Source organism: Triticum dicoccoides, chromosome 3A, assembly GCF_002162155.2.
Source record: "Triticum dicoccoides isolate Atlit2015 ecotype Zavitan chromosome 3A, WEW_v2.0, whole genome shotgun sequence".
Classification (NCBI taxonomy): Eukaryota; Viridiplantae; Streptophyta; class Magnoliopsida; order Poales; family Poaceae; genus Triticum; species Triticum dicoccoides.
The window spans coordinates 626,221,570-626,236,866 of NC_041384.1; the positions used below are offsets into that span (position 1 = coordinate 626,221,570).

At 46.3% G+C, this 15,297-nt stretch overlaps 1 protein-coding gene across 1 annotated transcript; it reads left to right on the forward strand.

Annotated features, from left to right (window-relative positions):
• The first annotated feature begins 305 nt into the window (after positions 1-305).
• On the forward strand, positions 306-1,213 carry LOC119272365 (RING-H2 finger protein ATL73-like). Its single transcript, XM_037553869.1, has one exon. The coding sequence runs from the start codon at positions 350-352 to the stop codon at positions 974-976; it is 627 nt and encodes a 208-aa protein (XP_037409766.1). The 5' UTR covers positions 306-349; the 3' UTR covers positions 977-1,213.
• Positions 1,214-15,297: the final 14,084 nt, after the last annotated feature.

The window sequence follows — 15,297 nt, forward strand, 5'->3', positions numbered from 1 at the left end:
ACAGTAAGAAAGCATTTCGGTGTTCCAGTCAAAAGCTTCTCCGGATTTTGCCGCCCGTTCGGAATCGCCACCCAGCGAAGTGCATCTTTCTTATCTCCCTGAGTGACTCGGCTGCTCCACATTCCACGAAACATCTCCCTCATCGATCGCCTGCAGCATATACACAAGGCCCACTACTGCGATGGCGACACGAAATATTTTGAAAGAAAATGCCATGCACATTGTCCCCCTTCAGCTGCTATATAAGCGGCTTCTCGCCGCGCCACAAGAGAACTCTCCCGCTTGTCGAAAAAAAAACACAGACGCACACGCACAAGCAGGAGTACAGGAGACAGTAGAGGTTGCTACGATGGACGTGGGACGCATGCATGCCAGGAGGCTTCTGTCGCACGCCGCGGCGACGCCGGCGGTGGCGGTGGCGTCGCCCGGCCCGTCGGGGCAGACGCCGCCCTCGAGCCCCTTCGGCTCCGTGGACGCGACGGTGATCTCGATCCTGTCGCTGCTCCTCTGCGTCCTCGTCGTGGCGCTCGTGGTCCGCGCGTTCGTCCAGTGCGCGTGCCGCGTCACGCGGCGCGTGTGCTACGGCCCGGCGGAGGCCCCCGGCGACGCCGAGGCCGATGGCCTGGAGAGGGCCGCGCTGCACGCCGGAGCCGGCGCCGGCGGCAAGAAGAAGCGGGCGGGCAAGGGCGCCGCCATCCGGGCGATCCCGACGATGGAGTACTCGGCGGGGATCGAGCTCGCCGTGTGCTGCTCCACCGAGTGCGCCATCTGCCTCGCCGACCTGAAGAAGGGCGAGCGCGTCCGCGTGCTGCCGCGCTGCCACCACGGCTTCCATGTCCGGTGCATTGACCGATGGCTCTCCGCGCGCCAGACGTGCCCCACCTGCAGGCAAGAGCCGTTCGCGCCGCAGGCCCGACCCGAGGAGCCGGCGGCCGTGCAGGTGCAGGTGGACGCTGCACAGCTCGAGACGATCTAGACAACCTAGCCACATGTGTGTGAAAAATCGTTCGAGGAAATTGTACAGTACTAGTGAAACGGTGGGAAAAAAATATATGAATAGTGAACAATTTTGCAGCTCTGTTGTCGTCTTTTTTTAAAAAAAAAATGTTGCAGCTCTGTTGTCGTCTGTGATACCGTGGTCGTGATCTTTCTTGTTGCATATCTTGTTGAGGCAGTAGAAGTGACCCGTGTCCGAATGTCCGATGAAATAAGTTGCGAGTGAAACCACATGGATAAACTTTTGTGCAATTTATGTGTTTTTTACACGGTACAATCAGAGACGGTCATATATACACACATACACTCAAGCAATGTATATTTTTTAAGGATATTTTTATGCAAATTATGCATCCTAGTATTTTTTTAGACACGATTATGCATTCTTGTTGGACAACGACGTTCGGGCTATCCAGGTTCGTTGTTCCGACATGAAGTTAGCAAATTATATCTGCCAAAAATATATATCAAAACGGCCCACTAACCACTGAAGATATCTGGGCCAAGGACTGCAATTGTTTATACGGTCATCCCTTGAAGTGGCCTAGCCCATTAGCTCATTTTCTTTTCTCACCCTATTCTACTCTATCGACAGTTTACACCTACTCAGGTGCCTCCATAGGCAGCATCACCCGTTCTCACACATGCTCGCACGCCTGCATACACACTAACACACGCATGTTCAGAAACATACACACACAACACAGACACACCTCTTCCGTTAAGGGATGAACCCATGAGAAATCATAAGTGCTGCTATGTGGGTTCTTGGGAGCATGTCAACAAAAGGTAGGGCAACCGGACATGTTCGGCTCACTGCGATAGATGGTGTAAGAATATCTTAAGTTAGACTTTTTAAAGTTTGATCAAGTCTTTCCTTTTTATGGGTAAAAAAAGCTTGATCAAGCCGATAGAGAAATCTGCAAAGTTCTATGATATCAAATATTTTTTCGGCGAATAATATCAAATGTATATATTATATGACGATATACTTCATACTGAATCCAATGAAGCAAATTTGGTTTATAGACACTGATATATTCAAACTCAATGAAACTTGACTTGGAACAAACCTAAAACTTTAATTATTTTGAAATAGAGTAGCAGAAAATAAACATCACTCAACCCTTCGTAGTCTACCACCATCCTCTCTGTCTATCTTGCTACTATGGCGTCTTTTTAGGTCACTCCAGCTCCATAAAACATTAAGAAGAGGACAAATACCGCTTCCTTTTCATGTGGTGGCTCAACTTACAGGATGCGCCAGCGGTATTCCTTTCCATCTCGGTACGATATTTTTATTACTATAATTCGAGAGAATATATCTTAAAATCAACTTGTGTCTAGGTGAGCTAGATGTTTCCTCGGAGGGGGTGTTAGTGTTTTAAAACAATTACATATGTAACTTAATTCTAATGTGGAACCAACCTAGTAGAGTTTGTTCAAGCACAAACCTTAAATATGATAGGAAGTGCGCCAACAGCCCGTGCTAAGAAAGTTTTGCAAATAAGGGAAAAAACTAGCAAGCAAATTGAATTATGCAGAAGGTTTATAATATCAAGTATGAAGACCCAAGAAATTTCCCGGAGTTCAAACATCCACCTATTCTATACTTTGTTGTGGTGCCAACGCGCGGACCCTCTCTCGAGTCACTCTTCTCTCGAGGAATTGTCCTCGATCCAGTATGCATGGAGATGGGACACTTCACAAGAAGATTTCGGTTGCTTCACAAGCTTCTCGAAGAGATTGTTGAGACAATGGTGGTGGTCTCCAAGAGTAACAAGTCCCTCGACGAGCTCTTGGATTTGGAGTTTCTGCTTCTGAGCACAAATGCACCCTCGTAAATAACAATAAAAAAGTCAACCAAAATGATTTTTTTGCAACAAACATTGTTGAATGTTCTACATGCGCCCAAAATTTTGTTAAGAAAACATTCGTAATGCTCTGGGAAAAGAAAAGAAATTGAATCTCCAGAAAAGACTATTTTTAAAGCATTTTGGAGTGCCGATTTTGTTATTTTTCTCCCAGAACTCGACGAATGTGATTTCGTCACAATGTTTGCATGCAGGAAAAAAACTAAGGCAATGTTTGTTGTCAAAAGATCAAAATATTTTGAATGTTTTCCTATTTTACAGTTCATGGAGGAGCATTTGAGCTCAGGATTAGAAAAACACTTTTGCTGGACTCTCATGTGAAGTGGTTCAAGGGAAAAACCTTTAGTAGTTTTGTGCAAACATGTTGACATAGTGGCATACACCAAGTAATTGTACATCATATCTAGTGATTCCTTCTAGTCCAGCTAAAAAATTGTTGACATGTAAAATTTCAACGTACTAGCTTAAAGAAAATCAGAGGTAGCCAGGTAGGGCATGCTATTTTTTTTATCCTTTTTCCTAGATGAAACATAGTTGCACGATTACAAGGTACAGCTTTGCACCTCGCATGTATCTTAGGGCATCTCCAGTCGCGCCCCCAAGAAGGCCCCCCAGGCGTTTTTTCATCCGCCGGCGCCAAAAAACGGCCCAGTCGCGCCCCCAAGAGCCCAGTTTTCGCCGGCTCGGGCCGAAATTGGCGCCGGCGGACCCAACCCGAACCCGGCGCGCTGGGGGTCGCTCGGGGGTGCCGGGCGAATCGTTTTTGGCGTGAAGAGCCGCGGGCCCGCCGCATCAGCGACTCTAATCTCTTCTCGCCCCTTCGTCGTCCTCATCGCCTCGTTTCCCGCGGCGAATCAATGCCAAAGCTGGCGCGCGCTACCGCGCCGGTCAACCTCCATTGATGCCTCACGGGCGGCGCAGTGAAGGCTGGGCGACGCGTCCCTCGGCCGCCACGCAATCACGCCGGCCAAGCCTACCACGCGGCGTCTCCGCCTATAAAAGCCGACTGCAAGCGCGCCGGAGAGACTGACCCCGATCATCCACCGACGACGCGCTCATTTCTTCCCCTTTCCTCCTCTCGCCGTCACCAGTTGAGAAAGCATGGTCGAGTGTTTCCCAGGCGACGGCGCGGCAGCGAACGGATTCGGGCGCTGTCATCTGCACGAGGACGAGGCTCGCCTCCTTTTCGAGGCCGAGTACCCGGTACCGTCGGACATGCGGGTGCCCGGGGCGTGGAGGATCAGCGCCGGCGGCGTGCCGGTGCCCCCGGTACCCACCGGCGCGGCGCGGCGTGCGGAGATCGCACGCATCCACTCGTCCCTGCCGCGTGCGGCGAGGGAGGGGCCCCAGTACGTCCCCGACAGCCCAATCTGGGAGCCGTACTTCCGCCGCCGGCACGACGAGCAGCTCGAGGCCACCAACGGCGTCGTGCCCTCCGGCAGGTTCAACGCCGTCGGCCGGCGTCGGTGGTGGGGCGTGCCCGGGCGCACGTTGGAGTCCGTCCTCGAGTACATCGAGGGCGGCAACACGCCACGCCTCGAGTACCCCGCTCCCCCGTCCTTCTCACGCCGCCGGGGCCGCCAGGGAAGCTCCTGGACGCCGAGGCGCATGGAGACCGGGGTGTCCTCCTCCTCGTCCGGCGGCTCTCCCTGCCTCCACCTCCGCCCCGTCAAGCCGGAGCCCCAGGACACGCCTGTCAGCGCGCGTACCCGCAGCTCTGGCGCCCTCGTCGAGCCCAAGGTGAAGCCCAGCCTCCCCCCGGAGTACGAGGAGATAGCCCGGCGCGGCTTCTCCGACGAGGACGCCATGCGGTCGTCGCGCGACGACTACCTACGCGAGGAGATGATCCGGCAACGCCGGGCCCTGGAGGAGATCGCCGCCCGCAAATGTGGGCGCGAGGACGAGGACGGTGTCGTCGTCCTCGATAGCGACGACGACGACGCCCCCGGACCGTCCAACCCGCCGCGCCAACCGGGGGAGGGATGCAGCAGGGACGGCGGAGGCGTAGGCGGGGGCGACGACAACGACGACGACGGCGGCGGTGACTACACGCGGTTCTACAACCTCCTCGGCATGTAGAACTGCGTGGGCGGGCGGCGAGGGAGACGGCGGGGGTAGCCCGCGGTAGTTTTTTTTCTTTTTTTGTAAAATATGTTTAAATTTGAACGAACTCGCCCGTGTTTGCGTTGTGTTTGCGCCGAATTTGAACATTTTAAAAACTCGTGGGGGGGGCCGCGACTGGGGGGCATCACGCCCCCAGTGCACGGTTTAGCGCCGATGCGCCTCCAGGGGGCGATTTTTTGCCCCTCCTGAGAGGCGAACGGCTGAAGATGCCCTTAGCACTTGTAAGTAAGATGGATCTGACGTGGTCTCACTTGTGAGGTGTGACGACCATGATACCATGATTTGCCCTTTGACATCTCTGTTGTAGAAAATATGCTACTAAATTAAGATTGTAAACTTGTACTAGAGCGCTGCATCAATTAATTTTGATAGGAGGAAGTAAATTAAGATTGTAATTTGCTGCTCACTCTAATCCCGCAAGAAATGCTTGCTTGATAGTTCATCTAATGAGGCCATCATGAGTCCAACTAGACATAAACGTGGGTCTGAAGTATGTCAGGCCGCCACGCGCCACCGACTCTCAACTTTCACTCCACGATAACACTCCAAAGTTCACACAAACAAAGAGCCTTTGCTCCTCTCCAGAATACCATGTGCCACATTTGACTGTTTTCCCATCAAACCTTCATTCTCATTTCTTTAATTAGTGCTGTTTAGCTCGACAGCAAAGCTAAACTGAGGATGCACGAAACACGATTCTAACTCGCACGTAGCCGGGAAACTTCCTCCTGCATGCGCTCTCCGGCCGGCCGGCCGGCCAGAGTGGGTTGCTAGCTGCAGCCACCGCATGGACCTCCTTTTCCGCATTATTGCCTCACGTACCGACGCGCCTAATGGGTTCTCCTCAGGCCTTCCACTAGTGGAAGCTTCAGGCCATGAAACTGTGTACGGCAGCGCGCAGCGCGCGCCCCCTGGCGAAATACACTTTCAGTTGCCAATAATGCAGCCACTTGTGCTCCCCCCACCACTACGTAACGCACGTGCTCGTTATGAAGATCTAGGGCTCTGGTCTAGGCTAGGCATATGCGTATCACCTTATCAGATCCCGGAGTGCTGAAAGCACCAACGGGGTATCACCCTGCAGGCCTCCAGCGTCAGAGGAGCAGCGTCTGTTACGTCAAACTTTGTGAGAAAGGCAATTATTGGGCTTGTTAAACCCCGGGAGTTCGGTTTCAGGATCCAGCGGCGGCGAGTGGTAGTGCGGCGACAGTGCTCTAATGGCGGAGCTCCTTGTGGCGTCCGTGGTCCAATCGGCCGGTGGAGTCGTGTCAGGTGTTGACGGAGTTCTGAGTCACGAGGCATGAGCTGAGGAGGATGTTCGGACTTGACAGAGAGATGGTGCCTCGCATCGTACTAGCTCGTTAGTTAGCCGGTCGCTTGCGGCGAAGATCGCGATCATGCGGCGGAGGAGGAGGGGGTGGATCTTTGTTGCGGGGTGACTAATGCTCGGCGTTTTACTCGTGCAGCTACGCTGTAAAAATTTCTGTGAGCTCGGATCGCACTTGGTAGAACCGTAGAAAGTGAATGCTGGAGTGGAAAAACGATGCGGCTCCATTTGTTCTTTTTTTTTGTTTTGCGCATATCCATTTGTTGTTTATCACATGTGACTTTCTTGTAGGTGCATATGCGACTTTGCTAACGAGTTGACTAGATATTTCTAGCTTAGTTGACCTCACGAAGCCATGAGAAGGACACAACGAACGAACACACACGTTCGCGTCCTTGAGGGCAGCGCTATGTCTCGCTTAAAGCAAGACCTAGTCTGCTCTGGCGTCAGGTGCCTGCCTAAATGGACCGGCTCAGGAGCGCAGGAGACCATGGCCTCCGTGATTTCTTTCACTTTTTCTTTACGTTTTTCTTTCTTGTTTTACTGTCGTTTATACTTTAAAATGTTCTAAATAAATGTATTAAAAACACGTTACATAAAACATTTGAAAAAAATGTGAATAAAATATTTGAAAAAGATAAATGTGTATAAATAAAATATTTCTTATGTATACAAAAACTGTGTACAAAAAATAGTGTGTTTCAAAAAAGTTCATTGTATTAAAAAAATTAACCAAGCATTTAAAAATGGTAAAGATATATTTGAAAATGTTAGTGAAGCATTTGAAAAATGTTGACCATGTATTCAAAAATGTCAAACATGTATTTGAAAAAAAATATCTTAATAATGCATTTGAAAATGTTAATATGTATATAATTTTTTTGATCATGTATCAATAAAAATGTTAATCTTGTATTTGAAAAATCATTTTATATCAAGCATTTGAAAAATGTTTAAAGTGTGTATAGAAAAAATGTTGACCATGTATTAAAAAAGTTAAAGTTCTATTTGAAAAATGTAAAATCTATGTAAATAAAATGTTTCTCATATATATGAAAAATGTATAGAAAAAATATACAATGTATGTGAAAAAAAGTGTTCATCTATTTATAAAATATTAGTCAAGCATTTGAAAAAATGGTAAACAAGTATTCAAAAATGTTAATCAAGCATATGAAAAATGTTAAATGTGTATAAAAAATCTTGATTATTGATGACCCACAAGTATAGGGGATCAGTTGTAGACCTTTCTATAAGTAAGAGTGTCGAACAAGACTTCTTACATGACCTAAAAAACAAACGAAACTACTCACAAATCATATTACTGTTCAAGATAAGAGGACTATAGTATGATTAAGGATCTGAACATCTAATCTTCCATCTAATAAACCTAATAGCATCAGCTACAAGATGTAATCAACACTACTAGTAACCCACATGTACCAATATGAGGTTTTGAGACAAAGATTGATTATAAGAGAGGAACTATGGTTTCAAATGAGATGGTATTGATGAAGATGTTGATGGAGAAGTGTCCTCCCACGATGAGAGGAATGTTGGTGATGTCGATGGCTTCGATTTCCCCCGTCTTGAGGGAAGTATCTCTGGCGGAATCGCTCTACCGGAGAGCAAAAGTGCTCCTGCCCAGGTTCCGCCTCGAGACGGCAGCGCTTCATCCCGAAAGTATTTTTCTGATTTTTTTTTAGGGCAAATGGCTTCATATAGGAGAAGATGGGCCACAAAGACCTGCTTGTGGCTCATTGGTGGGGCCCCTATTGGTGATTCTTCTTCCAGTATTTTTTTATAAATTTAAAAATAAATCTCAATAAATTTTCAAGTCATTTGGAGCTATGGAGAATAGCTATCTGTGCTATAGGTCTTTTCAGGTCCAGAATTCCAGCTGCGGCAAATTCTCTCTTCATGTAGATCTTGCATAATAAGAGAGAAAGGGCATTAGAATTGCATCATAAAGTGAAATATTGATCAAAAACACTATAATAACATTAGGAAAAAATGATGCAGAATGCACGTATCAACTCCCCCAAAATTAGACATCGCTTGTCCTCAAGTGAATGCTCTACTCGATAATCATGACCGCATGTTTATGAGGGGGAACGTTGCATGGAAAATCAAAAGAAAACTCCCTACGAGACACCCAAAGATCTATCTATGGAGATGCTAGCAACAAGAGACGGAAGTGTGTCTATGGTCTATGTACCCTAGTAGGCCGAAAGCGTTAACGATCTAAAGATCATAGTTGACGTAGTCCTACTCGTGTCGCAATCCAATCCGATCCAAGCACCGCACTGATACGTCTATTTTGCATCGTGTTTTCCTACAGTTATTTATAATTTTTTATGCATAATAATACTTTATGGAGTAATTCGAATGCCTTTTCTCTCATAATATGCAAGGTTTACACAAAGAGGGAGAATACCGGCAGCTGAAATTCTGCACATCTCCAAATGAGCTAAAATTTTACGAAGAATGGTTTTGGAATATTTATTAATTATTGGAGAAAAGAACTACTAGAGGGGGGCCACCTAGTGACCACAAGACACTGGGGCGCGCCCTGGTGGGTTGTGGCTAGCCCAGCCCACCTCCGGTGCCCATCTTCTGGTACATAAGGTCTTTTGACTTAGAAAAAATAAGGAGAGGACTTTCGGGGTGGAGCGCCACCGTCTCGAGGCGGAACTTGGGCAGGAGCAATTTTTCCCTCCGATAGAGCAATTCCGCCGGGGGAACTTCCCTCCAGAAGGGGGAAATCAAAGCCATCGTCATCACCAACAACCCTCTCATCTTTGGGAGGCCAATCTTCATCAACATCTTCAACATCACCAACTCCTCTCAAACCCTAGTTCTTGTGTTCAATCTTTGTACCAGAATCTCAGATTGGTACCTGTGGGTGACTAGTAGTGTTGATTACATCTTGTAGTTGATTACTATATGGTTTATTTGGTGGAAGATTATATGTTCAGATCCATTATGCTATTTAATATCCCTCTGATCTTCAGCATGAATATCATTTGTGAGTAGTTACTTTCGTTCTTGAGGTCACAGGAGAAGTAATCATGTGAATTTGATGTGTTCGATATTTTGATGATATGTATGTTGTGATTCCCTTAGTGGTGTCATGTGAACGTCGACTACGTGGCACTTCACCATCTTTGGGCCTAAGGGAATGCATTGTGGAGTAGTTATTAGATGATGGGAGGCTAGAGTGACAGAAGCTTAAACCCTAGTTTATGCGCTACTTCGTAAGGGACTGATTTGGATCCATATGTTTAATGGTATGGTTAGATTTTATCTTAATACTTTTCTCGTAGTTGTGGATGCTTGCGAGGGGGTTAATCATAAGTGGGAGGTTTGTTCAAGTAAGAACAGCACCCAAGCACCGGTCCACCCACATATCAAGTTGTGAAAGTAGCGAACGCGAATCAAACCAACATGATGAAAAGTGACTAGATGAAATTCCTGTGTGCCCTGAAGAATGCTTTGCTTATCATAAGAGACCGTTTTAACCAGTCCTTTGCTACAAAAAGGATTGGGCTACCTTGTTGTAGTTTATTTACCATTACCATTACTTTCTCGTTACAAATTATGTGCTATCAAACTACATGTTACCAACAATTTCAGTGCTTGCAGAAATTACCTTGCTGAAAACCACTTGCCATTTCCTTCTGCTCCTCGTTAGGTTCGACACTCTTACTTATCGAAAGGACTATGATTGATCCCCTATACTTATGGGTCATCAAGACTCTTTCCTAGCGCCATTGCCTGGGAGTGAAGCACTCTTGGTAAGTGGAAATCGGTAAGGAAAAACTTATATTACGTGCTAAAATTTATTATCACTTGCTACTATGGAAAACCATCATCTGAGGGGTTTGTTCGGGGTATGTTCACCTCGACTGGAAACACAAAGAGTTGCCCCGCAACCTACTGCACCTACTGAAAATATTGGTTATGAAATTCCTTCGGGTATGATAGAACAACTGCTATCTAATCCTTATGTAGGAGATGGAACTGAACATCCTGATATGCATCTCATATATGTGGATGAAATTTGTGGATTATTTAAGCTTGCAGGTTTACCAGAGATGAAGTTAAGAAGAAGGTTTTACCTTTATCTTTGAAGGGAAAAGCATTGACATGGTATAGGCTATGCGATGATACTGGATCTTGGAACTGGAATCGATTGAAATTGGAATTTCACCAAAAAATTATCCTATGCATCTAGTTCATCGTGATCGGAATTATATATATATATAATTTTCGACCTCGTGAAGGAGAAAGTATCGCTCTAGCTTGGGGGAGGTGATACGTCCATTTTGCATCCTGATATGCATCTCATACATGCTTTTTGAAGTAATTCTAATGCCTTTTCTCTCATAAAATGCAAGGTATACACAAAGAGGGAGAATTTCGGTAGCTGGAAATCTGGACCTGGAAAAGCTACACCAGGCTACCTATTCTGCACACAACTCCAAACAAGCTGAAACCTTGCGGAGAATTTTTATGGGATATATGAAGAATATTGGAGCAAATAAGTACCAGAGGGGGCCCACCAGGTGGGCACAACCCACCTGGGCGCGCCAGGGAGCCCAGGCACGCCCTGGTGGGTTGTGCTCACCCAGGCCCACCTTCGGTGCCCATCTTCTGGTATATAAATCATTTTGACCTAGAAAAAATAAGGATAGGACTTTCGGGACAGAGCGCCGCCGTCTTGAGGCGAAACTTGGGCAGGAGCACTTTTGCCCTCCGGCGGAGCGATTCCATCGGGGGAACTTCCCTCCCGGAGGGGGAAATCATCGTGATCATCATCACCAACAACTCTCCTATCTTGGGGAGGGCAATCTCCATCAACATCTTCATCAACACTGTCGTGGAATTGACACGGCAGATGTCCTAGTGTAAGGACTTAGTCGCGAGGCCAACGCTTCTATGTGGTAGCTTGAAGGGGTTGAGCGGAATCGAGAGACGCAACACACAAGACGAGGATTTAGACAGCTTCGGGCCCCGGGAAACATCATCCGGTAATAACCCTACATGCTGTTTGTGGCTAGGTCTCATTATGATTATGAGGAAGTCGCCGTAAGCCAGCTCTCCTCTTGGTGTCTAGCCCTAGATATTGTTTCTTGTTGCTTGTCCCTCTTTGGGGAGCCCTGCCCCTCCTTATATAAGTTAGAGGGGCGGGTTACATGTGGAGTCCTAGTAGGACTAGGATTAGTCTATCTTCTCTTACAAGTTGATTACAAGTCCGGGTCTTGCTTCCTCGTAAAGGAGATATTCCTCACACCTTTCCTCTTAAGCCGGCCTACCATAACGTAGCCGGACTTCTGGGCTTTGAGCGTCTTGGGCCCCCGGGTCTTGTCGCTCCTTTGATCCGCTTGCCAGGTCACCCATAAGTCGCCAGCCTCGGGCGGGTCACTTAGTGAGTCGTCCAGTCAGGGCGGGTCATAGTGAGTCGCCAAGTCCGGCCGGGTTATACATCTGGCAGGGTCATACCGCGGGGTATATCCCCGACATTAGCCCCCAAGTTTAATTTGGATTTATCCATGTTAAACTGATCTGCAACATAAACACAAGAACAAATTGACAGGTTGCACTCCGGGTTAAATATTCTTGTAAGCCGGCACTTGATCATCCTTAAGTCCTTGTCATCTCCTCCTTTTGGAAAATCCGGGTCAATGGACCAACTTTGTAGTCAATTTGCTTGTAGAAGAAATATTGTAAATAAAGCATCCATTTGAGTCGGCCTTCAATGCTCTGACTTGACAAAAATATTGGTCTTCAAATATTCAACTTATACTCAGCCGACTTGAGATATAAAACTTGCCGGTTTATGATTACCAAAATTGCCGGGTTATAAATAGATGATGCTGAGTCATAATTGTCGTCGACGCCGGTTTATGATTTTTGCAGACACCAGGTCAATCTGATTTACTCAAACTAAAAATTTGAAGATATTTCTCCCTTATATCCATAATACCTATAGCCCCCAAGGGCTGGTTTAATCAGCATGAATAAGCCGAGACGTATCACCATGGCTTTAAATGAAATCCAGTTGTGTAGCCGGGTCATCCTAGAATTGTCTTAAGCAAAGAGTAATATGCATTAGCCCCCAAGTGTCGGGTCATTATGTAATAATGAGCAGGGACTTTGTAAATATGATGATGTAAATTTGAGCAGTAACATGTAGCCCCCAAGGGCCGGCTTAGTAAGATAATCCTAAGCTGGGACTTTTCATTGAAAATAATATCATATGATGTAACCCCCATCCTGGGGCTTGAACCCACGTCCACATGGTTAAGAGCTTTATGCTTTACCAACTGAGCAGTGGATCCTTCAATATATAATGGAATAAGGCTTGTGTATCTTGAATTTTAACAGGAGCAATTGGTAGCCCCCAAGGGCCGGCTCATTACAATGGGATGAGTCGGGTCTTCAATAAGGCCAATAAAAATGACTTTGCATTAGCCCCCAAGTGTCATGGTGCATGCTTGCAGCGACATGAGACTTGAATATTTGGTGTAACCTCAACTTGAATAATGTAGCCCCCAAGTGCCGGGTCGTAAGCCTACAGCGACTCGGGACTATTTCCTCCATTGTAAAATAAATCATGCCCATTGATAAAGATAATAGCTGTGGTGCTAAAGCGACTTTGAAAACCTCAATCATAATAACGGTTATTGATAATCATAATAGAAATCCAGCCATGTTGGCTATTCAAAATTTGAATAATATAATCCGGTATGAAAACCTCAATCATTCAATATCATCATTGAAAATCCAGCCATGTTGGCTATTTTAAAGAATTCAAATACCTTATCTGTTGATAAGTAAATCCGGAGTTTAAATACCCGGCGGCTCTTGGCCGATGGCGATTCAATACGCCTTCATTGTAAACCGGAATTTTCATGACCCGGTGGCTTATAGCCTTTTGAGAAAAATCCAGAACGGATAAGCATTTTGAAGCATCAACTTTGGTAATGAGCTTGAACTTAATCATTTACATGTCATATTTCTGCAAATCCTGCAGAGAGTTTAAACAACATATGCCCTGGGGACTTAACGTCAAAACCAGGGCGGGTCATAATATCTCACATATAACTACTGTGATATTGAATTTGTACTGCCGGCTTACATAACCTGTGCAGTAAGGGTGATAACCCAATCCTTAGAAGCCAATGCTTCCACATAGATGATGATTGTCATAAACTGGCGACTTAAAATCAAAAGTCAAGTCGGGTTAAGCATAAAACACTTATATATATTTGAGATATAATCCCAAAAAGGTCTCAAGTTAAGTAACTATGGCTGCAATAAACTTTACCAGAGACAGAATAAAACTTTTTGAGGCTTCTGATTCGGATACGATCAGTAAACCGTTTCAAAGGGGTTAAGCTAAGATTCAAATACGATCATATAGCCCCCAGTGGCTTTGGCGATGCCGATCAAGAGGGTATCGACAGCTATGTTCTCTTTGGTTCGAATACGACCTATGTTTGAACAGGAAGCCCCCAAATGACCTTGAGAGTTGTTTAACGACGCTGATTCGAATACGATCCACGTCGATTCCCAAAGGGGTTGAGCTATGATTCGGATACGATCAAGAAGCCCCCAAGTAGGTTCAGCAATTTGCTAATCAAAAGGGTATCGACAGCTATGTTCTCTTTGGTTCGAATACGACCTATGTTTGAACAGGAAGCCCCCAAGTGACCATAATAAGATAAGCCGTAAGGCAGGATATCCAAGTTTGAACCGCGCATCATGGCAGCAAGTTCTTTTGGCAACCTTTAATTTTTCTGAGAACTCGAACTTGCGAGAGATTTAAATCTTTTTGAATCCGGAACTTTAAACCGGATTTAAAAACTTCGAAACTTTGTGAAAGACAAATTTACCTTGAGCCAGATTTTGAACCGGATTTGATAGCTTCAAAGCTTTGCGGGAGAGAGATGTCTCTTGAGCTATATTTTAAACTGGAATCTTCATTTTGAGCCGAAAATTTTTCTGACGGCCTTTAAATATTCGCCAATAAAGAGTAGCCTCCGGGGTCGGGTTATCTTCCCTTCAATGACCCGGAGTTCTTGAATTCATTGAAACCGGCTAAGTTTTGCCGAGCCATACCATTGTAGCCCCCGAGTCTTAAGCCAACTTGAGGAGTTGGCTTGAGATTCTTCATAATTAACCATGATATAGATCGGTTTGAATCCTACATGGGACAACTTGCAAACCAGAGTAATTGCTTTTTTTAAAGAAAGCAATATATAATATATAAAAATATGCTGGATGGATTTCACCTGATGCGTCAGGTCAGCAATTATCACCGCAGAGTTGATGATCACCATGGTGAAACTAAAGTCAATTACGGCCGAGTCAGCCGCGGGTGCTGACAGATTTTTCGGCCGCGGCGTTTTAAACCGGTGTGGACGGGAGAGTCGGTCGCAGCGTTGTAAACCGCTGCGGTCACGAGAAACGGCCACGATGTTGTAAGCCGGTGCGGTCATGAGAGACGGCCACGTCGTTGTAAGCCAGTGCGGTCACGAGAGACGGCCACGGCGTTGTAAGCTGGTGCGGTCACGAGAGGCGGCCACGGTGATGTAAACCGGTGCGGAAATTCCTTGAGTAACGACGACCACCTGTGCCAAAAGATGTTGGCGTGCCTCCATCTCCGCGGTATAATATCACTTTTTGTCATAAATAATTGCCTTGCATAAACAATATTGCAGACCAAGGCAAAGATAAACTTGTTCTTTGACAAAAACAACATGTGCTAATAAATCAAACTTGAATGGATATCACCTGATTTGTTTGGACGTTGGATGATCCGTTTATCGCGACAGAGGTGGCTCAGGCAGACCAGCGACTTAATATAACCCTGGTGGCTCAAAGCGGCAAGGGCGGCTCAGCGCGGCTCCGCCGGGTTGACGTAGATTAAGCTGCACGGGCGGCGACTTGCGCAAACCTGTTCCATCA